This window comes from Rhinoderma darwinii, chromosome 8, assembly GCF_050947455.1.
Source record: "Rhinoderma darwinii isolate aRhiDar2 chromosome 8, aRhiDar2.hap1, whole genome shotgun sequence".
Lineage (NCBI taxonomy): Eukaryota > Metazoa > Chordata > Amphibia > Anura > Rhinodermatidae > Rhinoderma > Rhinoderma darwinii.
Genome location: NC_134694.1, coordinates 105137502 through 105150994, shown reverse-complemented (window position 1 = coordinate 105150994; position 13493 = coordinate 105137502). Strand labels below are relative to the sequence as shown.

The following is a 13493-nucleotide window of genomic DNA, read 5'->3' as shown; positions in this document are numbered from 1 at the left end:
CCATCTGTACAGTCACACCAGCTGTGAGCAGGGTGGGTCTTGTGCAGCTGTCAATTTCCATGCACTCAGTTTTGCCGTCATGTGCTACGGCAAGAGGCCAGGACCAAAAATAGGCTACAGTCACTGACAACCCAAAGGTTGAGTCATGAGAACTATTACCTCTGCCTCAGATTTTTTTTAAAAAATGCTTGCTGCCAGGAGCAACCAATCAGAATTCACCTGTCATTATGTAGGGTATGTTCACACGCTTAACAAAAAACGACTGTAAAATACGGCCCCTGATTTTCAGCCGTTTTTTAAGCAACTTGCGTTTTTTACGCCCGTTTTTGGAGCGTTTTTTCTATTGAGTCAATGAAAAACGGCTCCAAAAAGGGCTCAAGAAGTGAAATACACTTCTTTTTACGAGGCGGTTTCTTAAAAACGGCCGCGTAAAAAAACGCCCTGTGGGAACGGAACGCCATTTTTCCCATTGAAATCAGATGTTTAGAGGCGTTCAGCCCCCGCATTTTAAGCCGTTTTTCGGGGCGTTTAAGGCCGAAAATAGACAGTGTGAACATACCCTCAAGCTGCAATAAATGAAATGTGAACATTTGCCCCTCTCCTACGGTCTGTATGTTAGCAAGAAGAGGGAGCAAATGAAAAAAAAAAAAAAAAAAGTGTGACTGCAGGATCAGACTGCGCAGGACTAGTTTGTAGTCTGTTACCATGGAGACCCATAGCTCTGCATAGGAACTGAATACACAATACAGTAAAATATATTTTTATCAAGACAATTTGCAAGGTTTATAGCATTTTATTTTGGGCCATCTTCCTGAAGGTTCCCCAACCGTAGATTTACATATTGCTCTGTGACTATCCAATGAGTCCCACATGTACTCCTCAGTCCCCCTCACCTAGTCTGTATTTGTCTTTGGCCTCTGATCGTTCCTTTGCATCAAAATACCAGACAGTGATGGCATACCTGTGGATGGAGAGAACATCAGTGTAATGTTATGTCCTGGCCCTGGAAGCTGATGACATAGGCTGATCGCTGACATTGTATGATAATACAGACCGGGACACTTACCGCATAGCGTAGGCTGGTTTCACTTCATGAGGATTACGGCGATCAGACCAGAATATCAATAACCGGTCAAATAATGGCTCAATGTTGGCTACAACAGAACGGCCTTCTGGGAAGATTTGCAAGAGTCCGCCATGGACCTAAGTATAGAGAATGAGAAATATAATCAATAGATCACGTTATACCTATTATATCGGTCCAATAGGTGAGCATTATGTGAGGGGTACAGTGCTGATAAAATTATACTATACAGTGGATAATCTCCATTGACCAATCTGTAAAACATATCTGTATCGGCACCAAATCCCCTCGATTTCCCCCTAAATTTTCCACAGCAGATTCGGTACGTGTAAACGTACCCTCAATGTACTCGGCCTGCAACCTCATACTTTTATATGGTCGCAGAACTCCTCGGTAACTTGTAATAATCATATAATTTACAGTAGAATTATGAATTATCCAATTTATTATTTTACATTCAATTCGTTTTTGTTTAACTTTGTCTCATGTATCCGTGGACTCCAACCCGAGGCTGCAAAACGACAACTTCCACCATGCCATGACCGCCACAGGCCTCGGCTGCTCCGAGTATACTATATATTGTGTTATAAAATCGTGAACACTAATTTTCCCATCACTCGAACATCCGCCGCTTCTCCGATAACTGCCATAGATGTCGGGCACATCTAGATGGTTTGTGGACTGGCGGAGGTGGCAGTAGGTTACACCTTAAGTATTTTGTATGTCATTCATGGCTTGCCAGTCTGCCCGGAGCTTCATAAATAAACGACAGCGATTAGATGCAGGAAACGGCGGCGCAGGCCACACGGATGATTGTAGAACGGAATGAGAACTTGAACGCATGTGAAGACGCGAGTGCCCATCAAGCAGAATTTAAAGGGCAACTCCTATCAAATAGGAACATCTTCCTACTTGTTCAATACAAGCAAGATTATTCTAATTAGGGCTAGTAAAAATAATTATCTAGGTTGGTCAATCAGACTTGAGTTCCAGATAGGAGCTCAGATCAGTTATAATTTCCCTTTCCCATGCAAAGCCCATAGTGAGCGACAAAGAGCATAGGAGAAAATTTTAGGTCTCCTGAGGCATCATGGGAATAATGAAATAATGAAATTATTTGGGCTACAGGGATGTTGGTAGAGTCTGAAGATACAGGGGATCTAGTTCAAGTGATCGCGAACACCGAGACCAGCAGCACCAGGCAAAAGACTCAAGACAGTGCCCCTGGTGGCAGGTGCTAGCAACGCCGCTGTTTGTTGATCTCCGCAGCGGACCATTATGCCCGTTTTTGTGAGTGCAGGAAGGAGAATGTCGCCGCGGCGGTTATCATTTCTGGATATATCATAATATAAGGCTGAACGGTCCTTTGAGACAGTAGAAACCAGTGTTGTGAATCATTGGGGAATACTTCAGACTCCCTCATGAATAATCTCTGTAAGCACTGAGCTCGGTAGGCAGTGCCCAGAAGAGTATGGGAGGTTTCCTAGCAACAAGCAGTTTGGGAGTGGGGGAAGGGGTGAAGGGACTAGCAGGAGATACTGTGGCCTGCAGAGCATTACACTTCATTACATTTGGCTGCAATAACATCTTAAAAAGTTACTGCACTAGTAAAATACAACCTGGCAGCTCTCCTGACATGTCTGTTTCAGTAAATACTTGTATTCCCCATAAAATAATTATTTTCCTCTGTTATTCCTACTGGAAATGTAGGAATAAAGAAAAAAAAACCTGGGTGTTACCATTCTCCTTGTCAATGGAGCATGTCCCTACACACTGTACAATCTATACTTTATGTTCACACGGGTCAGATCGCCAGGGAAGATAAAGTATATTGGTTTTTTTTATTGATGTTTGTTGCGGAATATTACTTTCTTATTGAAATCAATGGGGAAAATATGCAACGAACATGGACATTTTTAGCGGTGTGTGGATGAGATTTGTTCAATTCTCATTCACTTTGCTGCTACTGCAATACGCTGTCGATTTGCAGCATTTCCGCTACGTGTGAACGTAGCCTAACAGTGTCAGATCATGTAGGGACAAACCCTATGGATAAGGGTAATGGTTGTGCCCAGTTATCTATTTAATTTAAGAAAAAAATAATAATTCCAGGAGGAATAACAGAGGAGCGACACAAAGCAGATTTCTTCGACAAGATGTTCTACAATTGTTATTTTGAGGGGACTGCAAGGATTTACTACAACAGACATGTCAGGAAAGCGGATATATCTTCTGCCCCCATCCCATATCCCAGAGCAGGTCGGCATGGAGGACCTTCACCGTGTTTAAGACTTCAGGTATGGTTGACGTACATAGAATAGTGTATAAATTGCTGAGAGAACTTACGTTTGTGTCCCAGTTTTGATTTAGGTAGTAAATGCAGGTTAAGCAGCGTCCATCTCGGTTTGGATTATCTACGTGTCGAACATATCCCATCCCATTGCCCGGATAACAAGCGACCATTGCCTGCCAGAAATAAAAATACATAATACTAACATAGTATTGTATATTGCATGTCATATACTAATAGGGTCAAGGTGAGATACTGACTACTTCCACACATGTACCCTAGATTTACTCATTACAGATCATAGTCCATTCCCATTAGATAATGCAGGATTGGCTAACGATCTAACGTGTGTGGGTCCATCCAACTGTCCCCCGATAACCGATGTTGGGGGAAAGAAGGATCGGTCATGTTGGATTTTACCATGGGAGATAAGCTGCTGCCAAAAAAATAAGTCTGCTTTTTTCCCCCGTAACAGCGCCACGCTTGCTCATGGGTTGTGTCTGGTATTGCAGGTCAGCCTCATTTACTTGTTTAAAAAAAATGCAAACACTTTTTTCTAATACCGGACAAACCCTTAAAGCAACGGACCATTTAAATCAATGGTATAAATCACAGAACAGTGCCAAACGGGTTTCAGCGCTCTGTAGCTCCTTTTTGGTCTGGATATCTGTGGTGGTCAAATAACTGGGGCCGAAATCTTCATGTGTAACCCCAGCCCTATGAACAGCTGTGGAAATCAAGTGACTGCTTTAATAAACTGAGACACTGTGTTATGTCCGTGCAGGGCCTGAGGGGGCGGAGCATGACAGGAATTCTCATTTGGGTGTTATTTAAATCCATGTGTCATGCACCGCCCCCTCAGGTCCTCCACTGGGCATGACACAGTCTATCAGTTTTGCCTTGTGTGTTCCTTTATATAACTTTATTGTTATTGAACTTCCGCCTGTGGTCACCAACTATCTAATCTCTTTCAAGATTTGTAAGATCCAGTTATCAGGATTCTTCAGTAAAGAGACTCGTATAAAACTGCTTACATATAATAAGATATATATATACACACACACACACACACACACACACACACACACACACACACACACAACTTGGTTGAACCTCCTGGTTGGCATGTTTTCGTGGCAGCCTAATGAAGGCCCCCTCGTCAGCCATGTTGGTCCTCCAATTAGGGCATGTCAGAAGTTTTGATTGGTGGGGGGTCCAAGCTCTGAAACCCCCACCAATCACTAAAACTCGTGTGAGCGCTCAGCAGCTTTGTTTCTGTTCGGCTTTTTCCGGAAAGCCGATGTATCAGAGTACGGACTCATAGACTTTCTATTAAGCCCGTACTCCGCTACATTGATTTCCGAAAAAAGCCGAACAGAAACAAAGCGGCTGAGCGCTCACACGAGGGCTTCTGCCGCTTCGTTTTAGCGATTGCTGAGGGTCTCAGTGCTTGGACCGCCACCAAGCCAAACTTCTGACATGTCACTATGACATGTCAGAAGTTTGTTGAACATTTAGTTACCCTTTAAGTATTGCAGTGTATTGTGCAAGCGATCTAACGAAGGCGCGTTCAAGTCCCTTAGTGGGACTAAACAAAAATGTACAAATAAGATTGATAAAGTTTTCAACACTATATAAAAAAAAAAGTTAAAAACCTTTTCTCATTATTCCCTAAAATATTGTAAACAATAAAAAAAAACGTCATTGGTATCGCGGCGTCTGTAACGATCTGCACTATTACTATTTCATAATATTTATCCCGCACAGTGAGCGCAGTATAAAAAAAGAAAAAAAAACGCCAGAATTGCTGTTTTTTGGTCACCTTGGAATTCATAGTGATCAAAAAGTCGTATGTTCCCCAAAATGGTACCAATAAAAACTACAGCTAAAAAAAAAAGGACTCAACCACATTAACGGTTAGAAAAAAAAGTTATGCGTCTCGGAATATGGCGAGCCAGACATTTTTATTTAACAAATTGGTTTTTATTTTGCAAAAGTAGTAAAACAAAGAAAAAAACTATATAAATTTGGTATCTCCGTACTCGTATTGACCCGCAGAATAAAGGTCACATGTTATTTTTACCACACAGTGAACGCCATAAAAACTAAACCTAGAAAACGATTGAGGAATAGCTGTGGGTGTTTTTCTATTCCACACAAAACAACTTCTAAATGTTTTTCAGTACATTATATTGTACATTAAATTAAGCCATAAAAAACTACAACTCGTACCGCAAGAACGAAAAAAAATGAAAAAATCCCTCATACGGTTGGCTATGTAGGCAGAAAAATAAAAAAAAGTTATTGCTCTTGAAAGGCGAAAAGGAAAAAATGAAAATGAATACACCAATTATATCTGCGACGGGAAGGGGTTAAAAGATCATAACACCTAATAGGATATGTAATAATCATAAAATGAACTTTACTCTGTAAGCATCAGCAGATGATCTGTGTTTTCAGATTTTATGGAACATTTGGAAGATAAGAAGACCCTCTGCTCATTTCTGTGAATCCGAGTCTACATGCTCAGGATTACTTTACAATAAATTGCCCTAAACTTTCCCAACTCAGGCCCCACCTGCGTCACCACTGTAGGAACCCTCACAATATCCTGAAGATAAATCGCCTGGTGTCAGGGGCCACCACATTCCTCTAGGCTACTCTTAAAGGAGCAACACCACTGTGAAGAAGAAGCGAATATGCCCACCCGGGCGCTAATCTCATCTTCGAGAAGAGTGTTGCTCCTTAAAGACCAACTGAACTTTCAAAAAAAAAAACTTTTGATGTGTCATAGAGACATATCAGAAGTTTTGATCGTTGGAAGTCCGAGTACTGAGACCCCCCCCCCCCCCACCACCTTCGGATCAAGAGTCACAATGCCCACCTGCACTGGGTATAGCATGGTTAAAACGACAGTGACGATTATTAACTGTTTACATGCTACAAAACAATCGTTTGAATTATCGACAATGGAAAGTATTTCCCAGAACTTTCTAGACCAAGGCAAAAAAAACAAAAAAAACATTTGGTTACTATAATAACAAAGTTTTCTATCCATAATGACAGCATTAGCCTAATTATGTCTTCCAGACTTAGGGCTCACTCACACGGCCATGTTAGGGCTCGGTTTTGAATGGAGTTGTAATAGGTCCTCCACAGACATACGTAGGACCTCTATTGCGCCTCTTTATGCCTCCAATTTTATACAGAGGTATACGAAGGTACAGAATCCGACAGATAAAAATGTGGTATGTTCCATGGGACTCCGTATGCTTCTAGGGTAACAATATCCCCATACATACGACGCCTAACGGAGCCTGTACAGGCTGTATGGCTTCTTACTAATGAGCAGTACGGCCTCCATGAACAGTCCTACAAGCTCCGTGCCCTTGTGCCCGAGCCCTAAAGGGGTATTTCTTAGAAAAAAAGTCTACGTAATTCGAGCTAGTACAAGATTAAGGCTATTCAATATAAAAATAGCTAACAGTAGTGCGGCCTTGAGAACAAGCATGCCAGGGGTTAATGGAAAACGGTACGGCCCACACATTATGTTCTGCCTGTATATAAAGTTTCCTGTAACCACAGGACCTACGCAGCTAAAGATAACTCCAACGTCAGAGACCCGGATTTGAACCTGTGACCCAGCGATTCATGAAGATTTGCCTGCTGAGACAATAATCTAAACACAGAAGAGAGGACGTATAGATCTATATGGTCATGCTTTTGTATAAAACTATGTTCCCACTAATGGATTGTTCAATGTGTAATTCTAATATTAGCGTCTCATTCACATCTATGCTGCGCTGTCGTCTATGACCCTCTCCTGCGGATAAACATCACATACTCTCCTGACCGGTTCAATACCGGAGCGGTATTATTATTTGGGGACTATAAAAAGGACCTCCTGACATGCCCGTTTTCGTAAATACTTGTATCCCCTATAAAATAGAACTCAGTTTTGTGCCATTCTTTTGATATTCCTCCTGGAAATTTATGAATAAATTGCCAACTAGGTGTTACCGTTTCCCCTGTCAATAGGGTGTGTTTCTACACAGTCTAAGACCCCATGCACACGAACGTAGATTTCATCCGTAATAACGGACCCATTTATTTCCATGGCTGACGGACACCTTCCCGTATATTTACGGGAAGGTGTCCGTGCCGTAGAAACCTTCCGAAAAAATAGGACATGTCCAATCTTTTTATTTTGCGAACCGTGCTCCCATACTTTACAACGGGCGCACGGCCCGCAAATGCGGATGGCCGTCCGCGGCCAGCCGTGCCCATAATCACAGACCGTGATTACGGGCACGGTAGTATGAATGGGGCCTAACACGGTCCAACACCCAATTGTTAATGTATTCATACATTTCCAGGAGCTTTAACAGAGGTATGACACCTATTATGTGGGAAATGTAAGACAGTGTTATTTGGGAACTGTATGGCAGTGTTATTGACAAGTGTATGGCGGTATTATTTGGTGTGTATACATTGCGGTTATTTGGGTACATATTTTTAATATACAACATGATTTGCCAGGGAGGGCTCAGGGGGTTATACAAACAAAGGCTTCGTTCACATCTGCGTTGGGGTCCTGTTCTGACGTTCCGTCGGAGCTTTCCATCAGAACGGGACCCTGAACAGACACAAACTGACACAGACGGAAACCAGAGGTCGACTACGTTATTGCTTCCGGCAAAACTACGGATCCGGTGCACAACAGAGACAAAACAGAAACCATATGCACTGGATCCATCACCATTGAAATCAATGTTCAGGTTCCCGTTCTGACGGAAACCCCCAACGGAATGTCAGAACGGGACCCCAATGCAGATGTGAAGGAAGCCATACTAATACACTGTCCTCCCATAAAATAAATGAACCCCAAGCCACATACACTTTTCATAATAATATATCACTCCAAAACCTGGCCTTGGACCATTGTTCAGATAGGTCTTCCTATAGGAGTGATCATTTCTTCTTGTACCAGTGTATCTATGATGACAAACCAATGCTTATAACCAAATCTGTTCCAAAGTTCGCAACCTCTATCGGTCATACTTGACATTTTTTAGTTATCATCAATGCCATCATAGCATTCAACAACAATCATCCAAGAATTTCCCATACTGCAGCCATTTAATTGTGCATTCATTTTAACAATGAGACGGAAATTCAAGGGGAAGAAAATTCAGATCATTCAATAATAAAAATCGTGAAAAACACAAATGTCGATAAATATTTTTAAAAGAAAGTATAATCGGAATTTAGCCATTATTTTTTTTTTATTATCTTGAATCTACAAGTCAAAATGCTAATACAAGGTGTACAAGTGCGGAACCACGTAATACACACAGGATACACAAAGTACAGTAACTAAGGACAACCTCTCGTTGGTCCTTCCGGCCAGTCAGCCTAACTTTTTTTAGTCCACATAATGAGATCGGGCCGAAGTGTGGAGCGTACAGAGAACTTCAGACCACTCAGAGCTTGATCTGCGACTAGTTAATTCTTCTTCTTTCTCAGAGAAAAAGGAAGGGTTGGGAAACCATTGTGCCATCAGGAACTAAAGGAGATCTCCAGGTGTGGTGTGAGACATTTCACAATGTATGGAGCTCTCGGAAGGTACGGATTCTCCTTACGGATGTCCATGTATGGAAGTAAAATGAAGAACTCACCTATATGATCTCATTTAGATCAGTGATTTCCAACCATGGAATAATTGTGGAGGAACCCGCCAAAAAACACTTTCAAACCCAAGGAACTCCAACTTCCATTCCTACCACAAAAAAGGTTGTTGTAAGGTACTCTACTCTGGCTGCAATTGCTGACTGCTTTGCCTGCTCGCATGCCGAGCATCTTTGGGCAGGTTGAAAACATTTTGTCAAAATTGACTACCCAAGATCCGAGGAACCCCAGGGTTTTTCGAGAACCTTGGTTGGGAAACCATGAGATACATAGTCAACGTGGTAGAAAAGGGACTGATGCTAAACTATCAAGCTCAGCCTGACACTACATGGACAATGTATAGACTCGTTCACAAGAGATCTTTTGTTTCCGAATACAATGAAGTACGGAAAAGAGAGAAGCGGGGGTCATTTAAAGGCTCAAACATTCCCTGTTTTTAAGTCTACAAAAATGTTCCTGGTACATTGTGTTACTCTTTCTACGAGATGAATGGAAACATCACTAGCAGTGAATGGGTTACTGGTAACCGTACTGTGGTGATGGTTGAACAGAACCACATTTTAGGCATTTTTGGAATTGTTTTCCGGCTGCTCTGCCCTATGTGTTTGGGATTCCAGAGCTAAACTCCCTGCACACATAGGAGAGTTGGCACCAGCTAATGAAATGCAAGGCCTCGGTTGTCAAACGTCCAAGAAATTTCTTTCAGAACGCTGCCGGGATGGTCATTGTGTCCACTCCCTAGCAATATACATAGCTAAAATCACAAGACCAAAGAATAAGATAAGCCGTCCATATATAGTGATATTCATATTTTCCAGAAGGCCTGACATGTACAACTACGGAAAAGACCAAAGGATGGAAAAAACAAAAATAGGTTGGATTACATGTACACGTCACCGCTACTTCGAAGCACGTCCCAAAAAACTTTGTGACTATTATCGGAGCATGTATTTACATGTACAGATATTTTGTTAGGATGAGGACCACCAATTTGATCACTGGTAGTATCCTACCCTACAAAATCAGACAAAGGCCAAATTCATTATGGTGAAGATGGCGTCGACACGTCACAATTATCTCTACTAGTCAATAAATTGAATTTAAAAAAAGGTCGTGTTGTAGCGATCATCTCGATTTGGAAACCCAATCTTAGGCCCCATGCACACGATGGTATTTTTCATCCGTAATTACGGACCCAGTCATTTCTATGGGCTACGGACACCTTTCTATATTTTTATGGATGGGTGTCTATGCCGTAGAGATTATAGAACATGTCCTTTTACGGACGGCTACGGATGTGCAACCAAAGTGTTGCTATGCGACGCCAGAAGATTACCTAAGATTCCTCCGGGTTTTCTTTGGGGATCCGTAAATATGGATGCATTACGGATGCAGTATGGACTGTATTTACGGACACTGTTCCGTATATGCGGATGATTTACGGATGACTATAAAGGGACTACGGGTCCGTATTTACGAATGGATGAAATCTAGGGTCGTGTACATGGGGCCCATACACGACCGTATTTTTCATCCATCTGTAATTTCCTGGTGTCGCATAGCATGGCCGTAATTAAAGCCAAAAAAGGACATGTTCTATCATTTCTACGGCACGGACACCCATCCGTAAAAATACGGAAAGGTGTCCGTAGCCCATAGAAATGAATGGGTCCGTAAATTGCGTGCATGGGGCTTCACTCTACATCATAACCCCATGGATATCGCCATTAGCTGAAAACAGGTACAGATGACATCAGAGGGATACGGATATGTAGGAACCATGTTTATGGGTAAATGTTTGTACTAATTTACGTAAGAAACAATAGCGCGTCACACTAATCTATAGGAAAAACATCCTTTATGGTCTTAAGTTCAACAAAATATCCAGAGGAGGGTTTATTCTATTGTGTGAACGAGGCTTAACCAAGTATAAAAATACGCTGCGCTACGCATTTTTCATTGAATCTGCTACTACTTACTCTGCAATTCCTGCTTTTGTGGTACGTTTGACATCCTGACAATAAAAGAGGGTGCGGTTCATTTTTTTCCCACATGGTTGTAACGGTTCACAAGACAAGTCGAAAAAATAAACCAGAGCGGTCTGGCCCGTGCACAAGGGACGTTAAAGAAAAAAAAGTCAATAAATGGGGGTCAATTTCAAAGGAATTTTTGAAAAACAGGCATTTAGTAAATCGCGTTTAACCTCGTTACTGTATTTATCCAATAGTCGCTGGAGAAAGACTTCAGAAGCCAGTCAGTGCTAGAGCCGTCCTGTATAGATATTACCGTACCATGAAACTATTCAAAAGGCTCACACTTAGGGCTTGTCCACACGTAAATGAAATTGGTGCATATTTTCCGTCCGGAATTTCGGACGGAAAATACGCAGCGGTATACAGTAGCAGCAAAGTGGGTGAGATTTAACACGTCATCCACACGCTGCGGAAAAATGCAGTCCAGAAATTCACCAGCAGCGCGTAATATTAGTTCCGCCGGATGTCAATTATTGCTGCGGAAAGTGGACTGATTTCCTGCGTGTTTCTCGTGTATTGCGGAATTTGCTGTAGAAACGCTGCAGAATTTCTTACAAGGGGTGGAAATGACATCAGAAGAAGATCACCATCACACAACCCTTAAAAAAAAAAACGCACAAAAAAGACGCAGCAAAAATCCGAACTGTTTTCCACAGTAAAAAAACGCATGAAATGGTGCGGATTTTCCGCAGCGGATTGTCTGCTAGTTTTTCTGTAGCAAATCGGTTACGTGTGGACAAGCCCTAAGGGCACGGCCAGACGTGGCGGAATTGCTGTGTAATTCCGCTGCGGACAGTCCGCAGTGGAATTCTCCTGCGGCCGTTTTTTACAGTTGTTTCAATACATTTTTAGGCAAGTTAGTTCAGACGTTGCGGAAAACTCCACTGCGGACCATAGGCTGCGGTGCAGAATTTTCCCTCCGCAGCATGCACTGACTGTTGCGGAGAAGCGTAATTGCCCCAAATCTGCACCAACATTTGCAGCGGAAAAACTCCACCACATCTGGCCGTGCCCTAATACCTCCAGCCCTTTTCCAACTAACTCCCTGACCAATAGAAAAATATGTTTCTTTGAATCCCAAAGCAAAACTACTGCTAGCCATTGACAGAGGATTCCAGAATATCTGATGTCAATGGTATAACAGAAGACTGTCCCCTCCACTTCTACCATTGGCAAAAACCAGGATGGGATAGGGTGGATTCATCCCGTCTTATCCTATTTTTTCCCCAAAGCTTAGTGGTGCCAGTGGGGTCTGGCAACCGTTTATCCCGACAACAGTTACTTCATATGGCCAGCTTAAAAGCTATGTACACCTTTGAAATCTTTTTTGCTTTTTTTAAATCTCTCAGAGTGATTGGTGCAACTTTCAAAATACTTTTCATGAAAAATTATTTTTACTTTTTGAGATACAGCAGTTTTGTATTCTGCATACAGAGCAGCTATACATACGCTAAGACCTGAATCCGTCAGGTCCGCGGGACTGACCTGTTCAGTGACAGCGGGTCCTGAGTGTCTCTGACGCACAGGATCGAGCTGCTATCGATCACATCCAAGTGCATAACTTAGATGAGTTCGATTACAGGTGGATTGTGCGTGTCAGAGACACCCAGGACCCGCTGTCACTGAACCCGTCAGTCCCGCGGACCTGACGGATTCAGGTCTTAGAGCACGTATAGCTGCACTGAATGCAGAATACAAAGCAGCTGTATCTCAAAAAGTAAAAATAATTTTTAATGAAAAGTATTTTGAAAGTTGCACCAATGACTGAGAATTTAAAAAACAAAAAACCATATATGGACATCATAGAGAAGGGGTCCCTCACTTGAGACTTCCCTCTAGAGTTCTGGTGGACTCCAGCTGTCCATATATTACATGGCCGTATGGCGAGGAGATGTCTGGCTGACCGTGGCTTTCCCTGGCAAATCATCTGTTCCAATATGGCTCCAAAATGAAAGAGGTGTCTGTGATGAGACGTGAAGAGTTGTTATTCATAGTGTGTAGTATTATTATTAGTCAGAATTATTCATAATGGTTTAGTAATAATGATAATGGATTTGACAATAATACAAGGGATGTATCGCTGGGCAGTCAGAGTTTTTGTACCAAAATAATGGTGGACGTCTGACAAGGGCGAGAAATTTCCAATAGTCTTCATTCTAGTTAATGTGAAAAGTGCCCTAAAGGACCCAGACAATTTTGACCTTGGGGACACCAGTATAGAGTATAAGGGGCTCTTTGTGGAAAAAGTGTTTTATTCAGATTATGAGGAAAACGTAGGAAAAAAACTTTTTTTCCCAAAAAGTTTTGGTTTTGTATATATTCTTTATGCTGTGTAACAATTATAAATAATGGGATAAAAAAAAAATTTTTATATAAGATGTTACAAATGCCTGGATTT

The 13493-nt window shown here is 42.0% G+C and overlaps 1 protein-coding gene across 1 annotated transcript in view; it reads right to left on the bottom strand.

Moving 5' to 3' along the window:
* The window catches only part of EGLN2 (egl-9 family hypoxia inducible factor 2), a 31026-nt gene that overhangs the window by 3957 nt on the left and 13576 nt on the right, over nucleotides 1-13493 (bottom strand). Inside the window, exons 3-5 of the mRNA XM_075836117.1 lie at nucleotides 3431-3550; nucleotides 1067-1203; nucleotides 894-961 (exon numbers count right to left, since the gene is read on the bottom strand). Coding sequence (XP_075692232.1) covers nucleotides 894-961; nucleotides 1067-1203; nucleotides 3431-3550 — 325 coding nt within the window. The remainder of the gene's footprint in view (nucleotides 1-893; nucleotides 962-1066; nucleotides 1204-3430; nucleotides 3551-13493) is intronic.